This window comes from Geotrypetes seraphini, chromosome 1, assembly GCF_902459505.1.
Source record: "Geotrypetes seraphini chromosome 1, aGeoSer1.1, whole genome shotgun sequence".
Taxonomy (NCBI): domain Eukaryota; kingdom Metazoa; phylum Chordata; class Amphibia; order Gymnophiona; family Dermophiidae; genus Geotrypetes; species Geotrypetes seraphini.
This window is the reverse complement of record NC_047084.1, coordinates 213,882,743-213,902,231: the sequence shown is the minus strand read 5'-3', so window position 1 is coordinate 213,902,231 and position 19,489 is coordinate 213,882,743. Positions and strand designations below refer to the sequence as shown.

General features: G+C 41.9%; 1 protein-coding gene across 5 annotated transcripts in view; it reads left to right on the top strand.

Annotated features, from left to right (window-relative positions):
* The window catches only part of SPATA18 (spermatogenesis associated 18), a 218,097-nt gene that overhangs the window by 114,771 nt on the left and 83,837 nt on the right, over nucleotides 1–19,489 (top strand). For all 5 annotated transcript variants that reach the window (XM_033945672.1, XM_033945636.1, XM_033945653.1 and 2 more), the window contains 2 exons: nucleotides 7,363–7,621; nucleotides 7,825–7,983. In XM_033945672.1, coding sequence (XP_033801563.1) covers nucleotides 7,363–7,621; nucleotides 7,825–7,983 — 418 coding nt within the window. The remainder of the gene's footprint in view (nucleotides 1–7,362; nucleotides 7,622–7,824; nucleotides 7,984–19,489) is intronic.

Below are 19,489 nucleotides of genomic sequence, written 5' to 3'. Positions count from 1 at the left end.
TCAATGCTTCTCTAGAGTCGGGAGTGGTACCGAAGGACTGGAGAAGGGTAGATGTGGTTCCTCTATACAAAAGTGGAAGTAAGAAAGAAGTAGGGAATTACCGCCAGTAAGTTTGACTGCTGTGGTAAGCAAATTAATGAAAACACTTTTAAAACAGAGAATGGTGAAGTTTCTGGAATCCGATGGATTACAAGACCAGAGGCAACATGGATTCACTAGAGGTAGGTCTTGTCAGACAAATCTGATCAATTTCTTTGACTGGGTGATCAGAGAATTGGATAGAGGGAGTATGCTAGATGTGGTGTATTTAGATTTTAGCAAAGCTTTTTACAGTGTATCACACAGATGTCTAAAACATTGTTTTTCATCGCCAGACCGCAGAAAATTCCTGCCGGTCCGCACAAGGCTGGCAAGATCGGATTGGGGCCATCGGCAGCGTCTGGGCTGCAACGGCAATGAGCGGCATCGGCTCCCCCCCCCCGCGACGCAATTCATGTTCGACAAGGGCCTCCTTCTCCCTCCGGCATCAAGAGCAGTTCAGATCGGCAATGCAGTGCTCAGCCCAAAGCTTCCCTCTGAATCAGCTTCCTGTTTCCGCCCAGGCAGTTTGAGAGAGGGAAGCTTTGGACTGAGCACTGCATTGCCGATCTGAAGTGCTGTTGATGCCGGGGGGAGAAGGAGGCCCATTACCGATCTTGAGTGTCATCGCGGGGGGGAGGGGGCGTTGCCGATCTTGTTGCCAAAATCAGAAAGAAAGGTGAGAGGAAGGAGAGAGATGGAGAGATTGAGAGAAGGGGGCAGATGATGGAAGTGGGGGGAAAGAGAGAGAAGGGGCAGATGATGGAAGTGGGGATAAGGGGGAGAGAGAAGAGGGCAGATGATGGAAGTGGGGGGAAGAGAGAGAAGGGGAAGATGATGGAAGTAGGGAGAAGGGGGATAGAGAAGAGGGCAGATGATGGAAGTGGGGAGAAGGGGCAGATGATGGAAGTGGGGAGAGAGAAGAGGGCAGATGATGGAAGTGGGGAGAAGGGAGAGCAAATGCTGAATGGAAGTGGAGAAAGAGAACACATACTGGATGGAAGGGGGATAAAGAAAAAGGACATATGCTGGATGGGGGAAGAAGATAGAGTTAGTGAGATAGTGGAGGGGTGAAGGAAAGGGGTGGCATGCTGTGGGTAGACACAGTGAAAAGAGGGAAACTGAGGATTGAAAAGTAAGAAATAATTTAATTTAGACAGAGGCAGAAAATAAAAAAGGAAGACCAAAGAAGGAAAGGGAAAGAGAGAGGAGAGAGAGATGCCAGAGAATGGGGAAGGAGACAGAGATATCAGATCTGATCGGAGGAAATGAGAAGAGAGAGATGCTAAAAACCACAGGGGGGAGGGAAAGAGAGATGAAAGGAAAAAGATGCCAGACCATGAGGGAACAGAAGGAAGATGATGGATGCCAGACCAAAGGGGAGGGGGATCTAGAGGCAGGGGGGGACAGACAGTTTCTAGAAGGGCAGACAGTGGATGGAACGAGCAGATGCTGGATTGAAGAGACAGGGCCGGCGCTGGAAGAGTGTAAAGAAGATGAAAGCAGAAACCAGAGACAACAAAAGGTAGAAAAAAAATCATTTTATTTCTATTTTGTCATTAGAATATATCAGATTTGAAATATATATCCTGGTAGAGACATAACTGGGGACTGCAAAGCCCAGGCAGTGATTCTTTAGCTTCCAGCTGGCTTAGGGCTCTCTCGGACCAGGGGGCACTCCCCTAACACTATTCCTATCATGTGTGACTGCAGTATTCTGTTAGCATGATATTTCTGTGTAGCATTCTATAATAATTTGGCTTGTTCAGTTTTCTTGTTAGTAGAGGGGATATATGTGAAGGGGAAGGGAGACAGGGGTTTTGTTGGTCCTTGCTCTGTATATTTGTATTTATAAAATGACAATTGTACAGAATATTGTTTCTTTTTATACTTTAATAAAATACATTCAATATAAAATCATAACTGAGGCTTGTGCGGATTGGATCAGATGGTTTGTGGGGACCGAGCTTGCGGAGACGGGGCGGAAATGTGATTTTTTTATTTCAGTCTTAGTAGTTTGCTGGTCCACAAAATAATTCTTTTATTTCTGCCGGTCCATGGGTGTAAAAAGGTTGAAAAACACTGGTCTAATAAATAAACCGAGTTCTCTTGGGATGATGACAGAAGGTAGTGGTCGATGGAGATTGCTCTGAGGAAAGGGATGTTACCAGTGGTGTGTCTCAAAGTTCTGTTCTTGGGCCTGTTCTTTTTAACATTTTTATAAGTGATATTGCTGAAGCGCTGTCAAGTAAAATTTTCCTCTTTGCAGGTGATACAAAAATCTGCAATAGTGTAGACACCCTGGATGATGTGAATGACATGAAGAAAGACCAAATGAAGTTTGAAGAATTGTCTGAAATATGGCAGCTAAAATGTAATGCTAAGAAATGCAACGTCATGCATTTAGGCTGCAAAAACCCGAAGGAATGGTACAGTTTAGGGGGTGAAGAACTTTTGTGCACGACAGAAAAGCAGGACTTGGGTGTGATTGTATGTGGTGATCTTAAGGTGGCTAAACAGGTTGAAAAGGTGGTAGTGAAAGCTAGAAGGATACTAGAGTGCATAGGAAGAAGTATGGCCAGTAGAAAAAGGAGGTATTGATGCCGGTGTATAAGACTCTGATGAGACCTCATTTAGAATATTTACAATTCTGGAGACCGCACCTTCAAAAAGATATAAAAAGGATGGAGTCAGTCCAGAGGAAGGCTACTAAAATGGTGCGTGGTCTTCATCATAAGGCGTATAGGGACAGACTTAAATATCTCAATATGTATACTTTAGAGGAAAGGTGGGAGAGGGGAGATAATGATAGAGACGTTTAAATTGAAAGGAAGCTCTGGAATGAGAGGGCATAGGATGAAGTTAAGAGATGATAGGCTCAGGAGTAATCAAAGGAAATACATTTTTACAGAAAGGATGATAGATTCGTGGAAGAGTCTTCTGGCAGAAGTGGTGGAGACAGAGACTGTCTGAATTCAAGAAGGCATGAGATAGGCATGTGGGATCTCTCAGAGAGAGAAAGAAATAATGGTTACTTTGGATGGGCAGACTAGATGGGCCATTTGGCATTATGTGCCATCATGTTTCTATGCTTCTAATCTTTGGTCATAGAGTCTGCCTTAAAGTGAATAAACAGTACCAGAACTTACGCCAGTACTCCACTGGCAGAGAAGGCAGAACCTTGGCTAGATTTGGAAGGAGAGTATTGTAAGGTTCCATGCTCACTAATAGAATCTATATGAAATTACTCATTCAAAAAATATATTCCATCAGAACATCTCAAATCTTACCAACGTTTGACCAATGATCTCCTAGAAACTAGAAAATACACAGTACAGTCTATATTTGATGTCTTTGATATCACCTTTTGCATCTCAGCAGTATGCATTATGATTCAGAAGCAGGCATGACTGCGAATTTCTGACCGAGACACCATTGTTCAAGACCATCTTTCTCACATACCATGTATTAGAGATTATATTTTTGGAGATTGCATAGAAGAAAGAACACAAAAGATCAAAACATATAATGACAGCATGACAACTTTGTCAACTTCCAAATCCACGTAGTCTCAAACCTTGAGGAGATATCCAAATACTTCCAAACACTCTTCTGATTATTCTAAGCAGAGGTATAATTAATCTTTCACATTATCCTGAACAATGACTCAGAGGCATCCCAGACAATAAAAGTAGCAAAAGACTCATTCTCAGCCTCAATCCAAACATCAACAGTCTTTTTGACTCCCTTATAGAGAGCATGCTAGCGTATCTTTCTCGTTACCTGAGACTCTTTCCATAGGAGGTCTTCTTCACCACTTTTACCATCGATGGACCCCATAACAACAGATCACTTGGTCCTTCAAGTGGTGAGTTAGGCTATGCCCTAAATTTACAGTGAAAACCTCTGAACCATCCTCCAAGAGTCTCTTTTCAACTCTCTCCAGAAGCCACTTCTTCACCTAAATCTCTCAGCCCTCCTCCAGTTCAATGCTATAAAACAAGTTCCCCTCAGGAGAGGGGCCGAAGGTTCTAGTCCAAGTATTTTCTCATACTGAAAAATACCAGAGGTCTCCATCCAATTCTGGATCTCCATGCACTCAAAAAATACTTAGTGAAGGAGACATTTTGAATTGTCTCTCTGGGAACCTTTTACCACTGTTATAACAGACCGGCTGGCTCTGCTCTCAAGGAAGTGTACACCCATATTAACATTTTGCTTGCCCACAGGATATATTTTCAATTTTGTCTGGGAACACGCCACTTCCAGTACAAAATGCTGCCATTTGAGCTGGTGTCAGCACTGACAGTGTTCAAAGAATGCTTGGTAGTAGTAGTTGCAACCCTCTGCTCATGCGGCTTTCATGTGTTCCCTTACCTAGAAGACTGGTTAATCAAAGCCTCGTCATCGCAACAAGCTCACCAGGCTATCAATTCTGCAGTTAATCTATTGGAACTTCTTGGATTTCAGTCAACTACCAGAAATCTCATCTTCAACCAATTCAAACCTTAGAATTCATAGGAGCTGTCCTGGACACAGTTCAAGCTTAAGATTTTCTACCACAACAGAGTTGAGACAACCTTATTCACATGTTAGAAAGTTAGAAAGTCTTCTCTCTGCAATGCATTACTGTGCGCCAAATGTTATGTTTCCTGGGTGACATGGCATTTGTGGTTCACATGACTCTATTTGCCCAACTACATCTTAGGGAACCTCAGTTGACTCTCGAGACCCAGTGGTCTCAAGCCACCACACACTTTCTCAACAGATACAGGTGACCACAGACCTTCATCAGTCTCTTCAGTGGTGGATGTTACCGGCCAAACTTTCCAGGGACTTTCTTTTCCACACTCCACCACATCAGAAAATACTCACAAAGGAAGCTTCCTTGCTCAGTTGTAGAGCCCACCTCAATGGCCTTCATATCCAAGGAAGCTGGATTTCTCACGAAAAACTCTCATGGAACTTCAAGCATTCTGCAATGCTCTCCACACATTCCAAGATTGCCTTTTCAATCATGTAGTCCTAATTCAAACAGACAACCAAGTTGCCATTTTCTACATGAATAAACAAGGTGGCAAAGGGTCTCACCCACTTTCCCAAGAAGCCATACAAATTTGTTTTTGGGCTATTCCTTGTAGCATATTCCTCAAGGCAGTTTATCTAGCAGGAAAACAAAACATCTTAGCAGACAAGTTGAGCAGACTCCTTCAAGCTCATGAGTGGTCACTCAACTCAACCATCTTACATCAGATATTCGTAGATTGGGGGACCTCAGAAATAAACCTCTTTGATTTCCCCCCTCAACCACAAACTTCCACTCTTCTGTTCCAGACTATACACAACCGTATGGAGTCGGACGCCTTCTTCCTTGACTGGCTTGTCAAGTTTCTTTAAGCTTTTCCTCTAGTCTGGAAAACTCTACTCAAACTTCACCAAGAACAGGCCACTATGATTCTCATAGCTCCTCAGTGGCGATACCAACTGTGGTTCCCTCTCCTATAACTCAATATACAGGAACCCATCATGCTTCAAATCTTTCCAGCTCTGCTGACACAGAACGAGGGCATTCTCCTTCATGCATAGTATCTCTCTCCCAACATGGTATCTGCTTAGCCATGATAAAAGCTCCTAGAAAACCTTCCACACAACGCTGTTACCATTTCAAGTGGACTCGCTTCACAGTTTGGTGTAATCTCTACTTGCTAGATCTGATCATTTGCCCTGTCCCATCGGTTCTAGACTATCTTCTGCACCTTTTCAACTTTGGTCTCAAAACTACTTCTCCCAGAGTTCATCTCAGTTCTATTAGTGCTTTCCATACTTCACTGGACAAAAAGCCATTATCTGTATATCCTTTGTTTCTAGATTCATGAAAAGACTTCACCATACCAAATCACTTCTCAAATCTCCTCCTGCTACTTGGGACCTTAATGTTATACATTCCACTCTGATTAAGCCTCCATTTGAACTACTCTCAACTTTATTTCTCAAGCATTTCACTTGGAAAGTACTCTTCCTCATATCTCTTACGTCTGCATGTCAGGTCAGTGAACTTCAAATGCTCATATCAGATCCACCCTATACAATGTTCTACCACAACAGTGTTGTTCTTCACATGCACCCAAAGTTCCTCCCAAAATTTCATCTAACCCAGTCTATAGTTCTTTCTGTCCTCTTTCCAAGATCACATTCTCAGCCTGGTGAAGCAGCACTCAACACATTAGACTGTAGATGTGCTCTTGCTTATTACTTAGAATGGGCAAAACCTCACAGAACTTCCACTCAGCTGTTCATGTCATTTGATCCTAACAGATTTGGGAGTTCCTGTCACCAAGAAAACCATCTCCATATGGCTGGTGGACTGTATTTCCTTTTGCTATTCTTGGGCTGATGTTTGAAAGCCATGTCACTGCAAATAAAGTTTAAGCAATGACAACTTCAGTAGCCCATTTCAGGTCCACTCCCATTGAGGACATCTGTAAAGCATCCACCTGGTCCTCAAATCATATTTTCACATCCCACTATTGTTTGGAGAATCATACCAGACAGGATAGTTGGTTCGGACAGGCAGTTCTAGAAAATTTATTCTCCACTGAGATGCCAATTTCCCTCCAACTCTTTTGGTTTCACCAGGCACATGATAGTTGTCAATAACCCTCTTCTCAGAGGTATGACCCTGGCAGCTTGGGAGTTCCACATATGAGAATATAATGCTTACTTGTCCTCAGAGAAAGCATAGTTACTCACCTGTAGCAGGTGTTCTCCAAGGACAGCAGGCATATATTCTCACAACCTTCCCACCTCCCCTAGTTGGCTTCTTAGCTTTGTTACTAAACTGATGGTCCCACGAGCTGACTTTGGATGAGAAGGCGCCAGCATGCATGTGGTATGGGCAGTCTTAGTTTTAAAGTCACAGTACAGTTTTTGACTCTCTGTGCTAGTTACCTGTAGCAAGTGTTCTCCAAGGACAGCAGGCATATATTGTGTCATAACCCTCCCACCTCCCCTAGTTGGCTTCTTATCTTTGTTACTGAACTGATGACCCCACAAGCCGACATTAAATGGGAGAGCACCAGCATGTATGCAGTATGGGCGGTCTTGATAAGTGCACTTCATGACTATCCGTGCTAGGTTCAGTGGATGATGTCACCCATATGTAAGAAAATATGCCTGCTGTCCTTGGAGAACACCTGCTACAGGTGAGTACCTATGCTTCCTGAAGCTACAGATAAGAAATCTGTAAAGTAGGAATTGTCTTGACACATTTTCTTGTCTTTTTAGACTTTCCAGAAGTCGTTCAACTAGTCCACTGCCACTGTCAAGCAAGTCACCTAGAGCTAGCAGGCCTTCCAGTCCCTTTCCATCTTTGAGGAGTGAGTCGCCTACCTCTGCCAGACATAGAAATGCTTCCCGCCAATCTCGCCTTATTTCTTGTTTTAATGATATTTATGTCAATGATCGTCTGGATGCACAGAACCTTCTGAGACGTTACATAGATGACTTGGAGATGGTTCAGCGAATTATATTTATTGCCACAACGGTATGAAAATACATTTATGAGCTAGATTACTTTCATGAAACTCTCAACAGTAGTTTTCTTTAAAGATGTTCAAAATGTAGAAAGCTGAAAGATTTCTTGTGAGATCATACACTTTTTATCATTATAGAACAGTGGTGTTCATTTGACATGAAAGCTGTATATTCTTCAAAAGCTCACAGGAGTTTAAATTATGTCATATACAGGAGTCTTTCCATGCAGCTAAGCTAGCCTTCAGACAGTTCAAACTGCGTGTGAGGAAGTCCTTGTCATCCTGCCACACAGGAGCCGAGTCACTTGAAGATGCTGTCATTGATTACCTAGTTCGCAACTTGGATCTGTATGATGTTCAGTCAAGTGTTAATGTGAGTTCTAGGAATACTTTTAATCTCTTGTGATATTCTTATTATCACTGATGCTTATAACTACACCTAATATGTGCCAACTAGGATGAAAACTTACATTGTAATCTTGTACTGATATTATGTATGTTTAACCTGTAACCCGTTCTGCGCTCTTTAGGGGCAATGGTTCCCAACCCTGTCCTGGAGGAAAACCAGGCCAATTGGGTTTTCAGGTTAGCCCTAATGAATATGCATGAAGCAAATTTGCATGCCTATCACTTCCATCATATGCAAATCTCTCTCATGCATATTCATTAGGGCTAGCCTGAAAACCCGATTGGCCTGGTGTTCCTCCAGGACAGGGTTGGGAATCACTGCGATAGAAAACGAATTAAATAAATAAATAATTGCTGTTTTATTAGATTACAGGTTGTACAAAACCATAGGTGGAATTCTAGTAGCCATACTGGTCCTAGAGAAAACTGGAGTTTATGATAGGTTTTTTAATATGTTGGATATCTTTGGATAGCCTTTCTATGTAGATATAAAATTTTCCTGCTTATGTATTGCAGTTGCATCTGTAGAAGGCTTTGTTTTTGTTTTTCAAGTTATCACAATCTATTAGCATTACACAGTGTGCAAACTTGGAGACATGTAGTGGATCATTACTAACAGCTAACACTCGTCAATGCCATGAACATGTATTATATTTCATGGCTTATAATTTTTAGGGCTGCACATTTAATGCATTAATAATATGATTAACATGTTAAATGTTTAACATGCACTAAAAATTTTAATTCATGTTAATACAATATCTCTCCCGTGGGGCTTTTTTTTTGTGCTGAATCCACTCTTTACCTTGTTCCTAGCTGAGGGAGGGTGCAAGGAGAGTAATCGCACATGGGCCTTTCCCCTTCCACATGTTGCAGCCAAGCGAGGAAGCCCCAACCTGATTGCTGAAGTGAGTTGGTCCAAGCCCCACTCCTAAGCAATGTAGCAAACTGGAACTGCCATCTGAAAGCCACCCGACCCTTTGCCAGATTGGCACCTCCTCTTGATTCCCTTCCTCCTTGTGGCCCTTTAGCCTCCAGGTAACTTCTTGGTGATACAACTGTGGGACTTAGCCAAGCTGCTTACTGTAGTCTGAATATCGGCCCCCATATCTCTTCTACTCGTCCCCCATGTTTTATTTTTCTTCCCTAGTTCACTCAGGGTTGCTGAATTTCAATATTGTGAAACTAGAACTTTAGGGTTTGTTATATCATAAACATTTTAAGCTGTAATTCAGCAATTAAAACAAACATTTCATTGGTAATTAATATGAAATTGAAAAAAAATCCAAAATGATTATTAACATATAGAGCCCCTTTTGTAAAGCTACAGTAGCAATGCTGCCACAGTAAATGCACTGAAGCCCATAGGAATTGAATGGGCTGCGGCACTTTTAATGTGGTGTGTTGCTACCACAGCTTTGTAAAAGGTAGCCCAATGTATTTAAGATGTAGGTTCTCTCACACATCTGTATTTGATACTTGTATGTTCAGCATAATATACTAACTCATCAAATTTAGAATGAATCTCTAGAGCTAAACAAATACTATTTAGCCAGGTACACTGCACTGCTGAGTCCCTATATTCTTCTGGTCACTGAGAAGATAATTTTCAAATAGTCCATGTAGCTATAATATATATGAATCATTCTACTACACATACATGCACAGAAACCTATGCTTGTAGTTTGTCTTTGAAAATCGGCTAGCATTAAAGTGTGTTGTGTACTTTGCTCTTGCTATTTGTATGAGTAGCCAAAAAGCATATGCACTTTTGAAAATGTGAGGAGTGGTCTAGTGTTTAAGACTGCAGCCTCAACACCCTGACATTGCAGGTTCAAACCTAGCACTGCTCCATTGCCTCAGGTATGTTAGTCAGATTGTGAGCCTGCTGGGACAGATAGGGAGAAATACTTGAGCACCTGAATGTAAACTGCTTAGCATAAGCAGTACAGGCAGTCCATGGGTTAAGAATGAGTTACATTTTTAAAGCTGTTCTTAAGTTGAATTTGTATGTAACTCAGAACTTGTAGATTTTAAGATTCTTGCTGCTTACCCCTGCTCCCAGGTTATAAAACATAGAAACATTATGGCAGATAAAAGCCAAATGGCCCATCTAGTCTGCCCATCCACAGTAACCATTATCTCTTTCTTTCCCTGAGATATCCTAAGTGCCTATCCCAGGCTCTTTTGAATTCAGACACAGTCTCTTCTGGGAGACTGTTCCATGCATTTACCACCCTTTCTGTAAAAAAAGTATTTCCTTAAATTACTCCGAAGCCTATCACCTCTTAATTTCATCCCTCTCATTTCAGAGTTTCCTTTCAAATGAAAGAGACTCGACTCATGCGCATTTACATTACATAGGTATTTAAACATCTCTATCATATCTCCCCTCTCCCGCCTTTCCTCCAAAGTATACAGATTGAGATCTTTAAGTCTGCTCCTATATGCCTTATGATGAAGACCACATACCATTTTAGTAACCTTCCTCTGGACCGACTCCACCCTTTTTATATCTTTTTGAAGGTGCGGCCTCCAGAATTGTACACAATATTCTAAATGAGGTCTTACCAAAGTCTTATACAGGGGCATCAATACCTCCTTTTTCCTACTAGCCATACCTCTCCCTATGCAACCTAGCATCCTTCTAACTTTCGCCATCACCTTTTCAACCTGTTTGACCACCTTAAGATCATCACACCTAAGTCTCACTCTTCTGTCGTGCACATAAGTTCTTCACCCCCTAAACTGTACCTTTCCCTCGTGTTTTTGCAGCACAAATGCATGACCTTCCATTTCTTAGCATTAAATTTTAGCTGCCAAATTTCAGACCATTCTTCAAGTTTCGCCAGGTCTTTCTTCATGTTATTCACACCATCCGGTGTGTCTACTCTATTGCAGATTTTGGTATCATTCGTAAATAGGCAAATGTTATCTGACAACCCTTCAGCAATATCATTTAGAAAAATATTAAAAAGAACAGGCTCAAGAACAGAATGTTGAGGCACACCACTGGTAACATCCCTTTACTCAGAGCGATCTCCATTGATCACTACCCTCTATCACCTTCCACTCAATCAGTTCATGACCCAGCCTGTCACCTTGGGACTCGGTTTATTTATTAGATGTCTATGTGGAACACTGTCTAAGGCTTTGCTAAAATCTAAATACACCACATCTAACGCACATCCTCTATCCAATTCTCTGGTCACCCAGTCAAAGAAATTGATCAGATTTGTCTGACAAGACCTACCTCTAGTGAATCCATATTGCCTCCGGTCCTGTAATCCACAGGATTACAGAAACTTCACTATTCTCTGTTTTAAAAGTGTTTCCATTAATTTGCTTACCACAGAAGTCAGACTTATCAGCCTGTAATTCCCTACTTCAATCTTACTTCCACTTTTGTGGAGAGGGACCACATCCGCCCTTCTCCAGTCCTTCGGTACCACTCCTCACTCTAGAGACTCGTTGAAAAAGTTAGTCAGCGGGGTTACCAGAACTTCCCTAAGTTCCTTTTAGCTACCACCCCATGAACACAACCCTCTGAAAATTGATCAGGGTCTATTGCTCCTCCATCTTTATTCACATTTATCTTTTGCGGTCCCCCGTAAACACAGAAGAGAAATATTTGTTAAGCAATTAGGCCTTTTCTTTATCAGCTTCTACATATACCTCCCCTTCACCTTTGAGTCTCACAATGCAACTTTTGCACTTCTTCCTATCACTAATAACTTTTGCACATCTTCCTATCACTAATATATCTAAAAAATGTCTTGTCTCCCCATTTTACCGTGTCAGCTATTTTTTCTTCCATTTGCATCTTTGCATTCCTGACTACACGACCAGCCTCTCTTAACTTTTCTAGATATTTTTGCTTGTCTTCCTCTTTCTGCGATCTTTTGTAGTTTATGAAAGCTAACCTCTTATTCCTTACCTTCTTAGCTACTACTTTTGAGAACCAAAACAACTTTCTTTTCATGTTACTTTTACTTACATGCCTCACAAAAAGTTTTGTCGCTCTTACAATCACTCCTTTCAGTTTTGCCTACCGCATTTCCACTCCTTCCAGATGTTCCCATTCAGACAATAATTCCTTGATGTAAACCCCCATCTGAACAAAGTTAGTTTTTTTAAAAGTCTAGAACTTTTGCTTTTGAATGAGCCCTCTCTATACCCATTTTAATATTAAACCGTACCATGCAGTGATCACTGGATGCCAGATGATCACCCATTGTAACATTACATTACATTACATTAGTGATTTCTATTCTGTCATTACCTTGCTGTTCAAGGCGGATTACACAAGAGTTGTCAGAAAGTTACAAGAGTTGTAACATTACATGAAAATTGTCGTAAGTCTTACATAAGAATTGTCGAAAACTTAAGAATTACATAAGAATTGTTGAGAAGAGGGGGAGGAGCTTAATCAAGATGGCGACCTGAAGCTCTTGGACTGAACGGAGGATGCCGTCGAGCCCAGTTTTTTTCTTCACTTACCATAACTATGGTGAAGTGTAAATCCAAGACCCGGGTCCATTCTTTGGAACCCAGGCCACAGTCAGTGTCTGGTCTGATGGACGTGTTCATCCAACGAGGACTCCAAGAGGAACCGGGAGGAAAGTCCTTGGCGCGAGGTTGGGGCACGTTGGAGAGCCCCGACACCTCTTTCGAGGCAACAACTCTCTCGCCGGAAGAGCGAAACACGCTGGCGCAGCCAGTCCCCCGAACTGTGTTGCAGGACACGGGACGCGAGGGAAGTTATGCTGCTCCCTCTGAGAGCTGTGGAGAGGAGGCGGATGAAGATCTCGCAGTCCGGAGAATCTCTGCCGCTTCAGTATCATCATTGCTGCCCAGCGGAGTCCAGGAATTGGCAGGGGAACTGCAAGAGTTACCTTCAAGTAAAACAACAGGTACTGTGTCCCTTAAAGACTTGAAAATTAACTTTTCACTAACTCCCTTGGAAAAGCCACCAGTAATTGATTTGAATTCTATTTGGGATGCGATTTCATCTTTACAAATCTCCCTGGGAACTCAAATTCAAACTTTATCCATACATTGTGCTGGGATATTATCTGAAACTGTGATTCTACAATAAAGAGTGGGCAAATTGGAGAAAAAAATAAATTGGTCAAGAAAATAAATTGGAAATTTTAGGAGCACAGAATCAGCTCCTTATAAAAGACAGTGGAAATATTAACTTTAAAATAGAAATTTTGGAAAATTTATCAAGGAGACAAAACCTGAGATTAATTAATTTTCCGAAATCAATGATTACTTCAGCATTGGATATGCTTAAGAGATATTTATCGGAGGTACTGAAAGTCCCACAAAACTCTTTTCCTCCTATTTCAAAAATTTACTACATTTCCTAGGGAAAGAAGAAACCTCCGGAGGCTCATCAAGAATTACCAATAGATGTTTTAGATTTAACAAATATATTAGAGAAGACAGAATCAGAACAGTTAACTTCTGCTACACTCTTTGTTCAACTAGCTTTAGATTCAGATAGGGAATGGTTGTTAAAGTTGTTTTTTAAATATAAAGATGTTTTGTTTCTGAATCAGAAAATAAGAATATACCCAGATGTCTCCAGGCAAACACAAAAAAAGAGAAAACAATTTCTACTTTTGAGACCCCAGGTATTAAAAATGGGTGCTACATTTGTATTAAGATTCCCATTCAAATGTTTAGTTAATTACAAGGGAGCTAGATATATATTTTTTGATTCCACACAGTTGTCGAGATTTATTTTGGATAAAGAAGTGACAACTGCAAGTACTCCAATCAATATCAAGGAATAATGCTCATAGATAGATACTTGGGTTCAATTCAGGTCGCCTGCCTTTAGTTTCCTTTAAAGTTATTATGGTGTAAATTAGTCTTGGATATTATTGATACTCCTTCCTCAATGTGTGTGGACTAATTAACAGTTGAAGGACATATGTTTAATTTTCTCATTATACTAATTACTTTATGATATTGGTTATTTCTTGGAAACTGTTTATTTTCATTATGACTTTATTGTTATTAAAAAATGGAAATCTAATAAAGATAAAATTACAAAAAAAAAAAGAATTGTTGAGAACTTAAGAATTACATAAGAATTTGTCGAGAACTTAAGGAGTAACATGTTGGGTAATTAGAGACATTTTAGATTAGATATGGGTGGAGTGTGTGGTAGTTGGAGTTAGGGAAGAAACTGGACGTGTTAAACAGGTTTTATGTGTTTTTTGAAGAGTAGGGTTTTAGTTTCTTTTTTGAAGGTTTTGTAGTTTGTGGTCGTAGATAGCAGATTGATTTGTCTTTCTAGTTTGGCTGCTTTGGTGGCCATTAGGTTGTCATAAAGTTTTCCTCTTTTGACATTTTTTTGTTTGTGGGTGTGTGAATAGTGAGTGGGTTCTCCTGTGCCTGGTTGAGGTGGATTGGGTTAGTCGGTTGTTCCAGTAGATTGGGCTTTCTCCATTAATAGCTTTGTATAATAGGCAGTAGAATTTGAAGTGTATTCTTCTTGTATTGGGAGCCAGTGTGAGTCGTGGTATGCTTCTGTGATGTGATCATATTTATTCAATGAGTAGATGAGTTTTAGGGCTGTATTTTGAATTGTTTGTAATTGCTTTATTATGGTTGCTGGGCAGGAGAGGTATAGTATGTTGCAGTAGTCAATTAGTCCAAGGATAAGAGATTGTACCAAAAGTTGGAATTGTTTCCTGTCGAAGAATTTTCGGATATGTCTTAGGTTTCTCATAGTTACGAATGATGTTTTTATAACTTTGTTGATTTGTGGTTGCATGGTACAGCCTCTGTTGATCAGAACTCCAAGAAGTTTTACTGTGGGTTGAATGGGGTATGATATCGAGTTTTTTACTAGGTTTGTTAAGGTTGGAGTTTTGCTGTTTTCTAGGAGGATGAATTTTGTTTTGTCAGAGTTAAGTTTTAGTTTGCGATTTGTCATCCATGTTGCTACTGTTTCGAGAGTTCTGTGTATTGTGCCTGTCATGGCACAATACACAATACACAGAACACACATGGCACCGTGTGGGTTCCATTACCAACTGCTGGAACAGTTCTCCTTATAGAGAATCCAAAATCTCCCTACTTCTAGAAGACCCTGCAATAGGGATACCCCAATCAACATCCTGCATGTTAAAATTACCTATTAGCAAAACTTACTCTTTTTTAGATATATTCTAAGGCCTGGATTCTGTATAGAGATGCCCGTCCCGGGAGTCCTATACAGAATCGGGCCTACATCTGCCCAAACTAAACCTGATTCTGTAACTGACGTCCATGTTGCAGACGCCGGTTACAGAATTGGATTTGTTTAAGCGCATCCGCTATACTTAATCGCAGCAGGGATCTCCTTGCCGCGATTAGTATAGCGGCTGCGGCTAAGGGTTGCCAGTCTCCCCTCTCTCTCCCAATGATTGCGGCAGGAGGGTGCCCAACTCCTCCTGCCCAGAGAATCCACGATCGCTGGCAGGCCACGATTGCTGGCAGGAAAGTGCTCAACCCTTCTTGCCAGTAGGCCCTACCTCCCGAAGATCACTAGCAGGAGGGTACCCAATCCCTCCTTCTGGACTCCCCCAACGACCTGCCCATCAAAACGCCACAACCCCCCTCCCCGGACCCCCCCCCAACAAAACCCAACACTCCGAAACCCCCCCTTAGGCTTACCCGCAAGTTGGCCGGACGGGTCCTCGCACCGTCCAGCCAGCAGGCCCACCTCCGTCCAAATGAGGCGGGCCTGCCCCTCCCCTGCCCCTTCCCTGCCCAACCCACAGGATCCTAGGGCCGGATTGGCCCAGATGCCTATGGCCCCTCCAGCCATAGGAGGGGCCTTAGGCGCCTGGGCCAATCAGGCCCTAGGATCCTGTGGGTTGGGCAGGAGAGCAGTGGGCCCGCCTCATTTGGACGGAGGCGGGCCTTCTGGACGGATGGTGTGAGAACCCCTCCAGCCAACTTGCGGGTAAGCCCAAGGGGGGGTTCTGGGGTAGGGGATTTTGTTGGGGGGTGTACAGGGAGGGAGGTTTGGGTGTTTTGATGGGGGGGATCATTGAGGGAGTCTGGCAGAAGGGATTGGGTACCCTCCTGCCGATGATCTTTGGGGGGGCGGAGCACCTTCCTGCCGGCAATCGTGGGTTCTGTGGGCAGGAGGGGTTGGGTACCCTCCTGCCGTGATCATTGGGGAGGGAGAGGGGAGACTGGCGGCCGTAGCCACGGCCGCTATACTAATCGCAGAAGGGAGATCATTTGCCGAGATTAAGTATAGCGGCCGCGTCTACTCTACTAGGGAGATGCATAAGGCCGCCTAGGTTTGCCTAAGGCTACCGCCTAGCCTTAGGAGGGCATGCGGTCCTCCTTAGGCTCCCGGAGGCACCTTAAATATAGGCGACCTGCCTGGGGAGCATTTTTTTAGAAAATGTGCCTCCCTATTGACTGATTAGACAACTGTAGGATGCCTACAGCTGCCTACAATTGGGATGCACTTTGCAGAATCGGGGCCTGAATGTCTACTATTAAATCTCTATCTACTTCTTCTGTCTCTGGAGACCTATATATCACACCAATGTAAATATATTTACCATTCCCTCTTTCCAAATTGATCCACAGTGCCTCTTCCTTGCCCTACAGATCCTGCAATTGTGTGGCTTTAAAATAATCTTTAACAAAAGGGTCAGCTGTCCCTACCAGTAATCGTTCTTAAGGTACAGCATGTACAACCATACACTGGTCTTAATGTGGCCATTCATCATTTCTGAACCTGCTACAGGAGAAGTGTATGAGTCTGTGCTACTGGAAATATTGCTCAGTGAAATCAAATGAAGCCACAACCTCATTCTTAAGTATGAGTTGTACTTAAGTCGGGCATCTGTAACTTGGGGACTGCTTGTGTATAAAATACTAAAAGGGAAGCTATCAGATCTTGAGGGAAAATAGATGTCAAATCATTCTGGGAAAAGATGGGATATATATTTTACAGACAATTAACTCAAACCCTAACCTAAATCACATAGAATGGGTGAAATCAATAGAAACAACATTAGGCTCTGTGGCTCAACTAAGGGCTCATTTTACTAAGCTGCGATAGTAGTTTTAGTGCGCGCTTATCAAGTGCTGAATTGCCCCGCACGCTGGACCTTAACGCCAGCATTGAGCTGGCGTTAGTTCTAGCTGTGTAGCGCGGGTTTAGCGCATGCTAAAATCCTGCCTGCGCTAAAAACGTTTTAGTAACTTAGTAAAAGGAGCCCTAAGTTTCAAGTTTATTCTTAATTTGGTATACTGACCATCACAAGTATCTGGCCGGTTTACAGTATTAAAAATTTTAAATATCTTAAAAAAAATAAAATAGAAATAAAAATAGGGCAGGTTGAGGTCAAGACAGAAAACTACCTAGAAATGTAAAAAAAAACCAACCCCCATGGTATTCAGCTGACTTGAAACACTTGAAAAGAGGATGTCGCAAATTAGAAAGAGCTTGGAGAAAGTCAAAGAATCAACTACTTAGAGATAAATGGAGGAAGCTACTTGCACAGTACAATGGCCAAATTAAACAACATAAATGTACATATTTCTCAGCCAAGATTGGGTGGATAAACCAGACCTAAGGAAGCTGTTAAAAACTTTGAAAAAAAGTAACCAATTGCTGCTCCGTAAATTCCTCAAATATGGATAAAAATACCTTAGCACTATGGGCTCCTTTTATCAAGCCGCGCTAGCGGGGTTAACGCGCGTGACTTTTTATCACGTGCTAACCCCCGCGCTGGCCTAAAAACTACTGCCTACTCAAGAGGAGGCGGTACTGGCTAGCTCGGCCGGCGGTATAACGCGTGCTATTACACGCGTTAAACCGCTAGCACGGCTTGATAAAAGGAGCCCTATATTTTTCAAACTAGATTAAGATTATACTTGACCAATTCGGAAACACTACAGAAAATCTATTAGAAGATTATGTCCCTAGAAAAAAATACAATAGGTGTACCAACGGATAGAATATGAGCAATTTTTAATACTGTTACAACAACCAAAACAAAAGTATGGGTGAACAGAAGATCCAAAATGGGATGTCAACTAGACCTATGCCCGTCTCATCTGTATAGGGATATGTCAGAAAAAGTGCTCAACCAGTTAGTCAAGATGATTATTAACTCCACACTATCACAAGGATGACTCTCAGAAGAATTTGGGGAAATACTACTTTCACCAATCCCAAAAGGAGAGAATTTAGACCTATCTCAAGATGCAAACTATAGACCAGTAGCAAGCATACCTTTCATGTCAAAACTGATAGTTTGTAGTTACCTAACAACTAAAATATTCTATTACAAGTTGGAATATACTATTACCATCTCAACATGGATTCAGGAACTTACACAAAAACATGTCTGGCCAAACTGGTTTCCAGAGTGAGATTAGAGTCAAGTATAGGCCGTCAAATGCTACTACTACAATTCGATGTCTTGGTGGCATTCAATAAGGTAAACCAAACTATATGAAATAGGAATCTCTAAACATGTACTAAAATGGTTCCAAGGTTTCTTAATCAACAGACAATGTAAAGTTCTAAAGGATGACTCTTACACTGAGTAAAAACCAACTCTGTTCGAGTACATCTCAGCGCTATTGGTGCATTACAGTCTCTTCTGGACAAGAAACCTCTATCTGTTCATCCCTTAATAGCAAGGTTCATGAAAGGAGTTAACCAAACCAAATCATCTATAAAGCCCTCCACCTGTTGCTTGGGAACTTAACATGGCACTCTCTACACTTATGAAGTCTCCCTTTGATCCACTTACAACTTGCTGCCTCAAACTTCTCACTTGGAAAGTTGCTTTCCTCATTCCCATCACCTCTGCACACCATGTGAGTGAACTTCAAGTTCTTATGTCAGGTTCTCCTTACAAAAGATTCTACCACAACAGGATAGTGCTCCGAACTCATCCAAAATTCCTTTCTAAAGTCATTTTAGAATTCCACTAATTTGCCTGCTTTCTTTCAAAAGGCACATTCCCATTCTGGAGAAGCAACTTTTCACACCTTGGACTGCAAACATACTCTAGCATACTACCTGGACAAAACTAAACCTAATAGAACATTCTTCCAGCTCTGTGGCTTTTGACCCTAACAGACTCAGAACTACTGTTAGCCATCTCCACTTGGCTAGTGGACTGTATTTCTGGGCTAACATTGCAGAGCTGTGTAACAGTCCACAATGTCTAAGCAATTGCTGCCTCAGTAGCTCATTTCCACTTTACATCTATTGAGGACTTCTGTAAACTAGCTACTTAGTCCTCTGGAAAAAAACTCCAGAAGTGACGGTTGGTTTGGACAAACATTTCAGCAGAATCTTTTTACTTCCTATGTGCCAACTTTCCCTCCGACCCTCTTGGGTTTCACCAGGCTCATGTTTATATATCCATAATCCTCATCCAGAGTCATGATCCTGGCAACTCGGGAGTCCCACATATGAA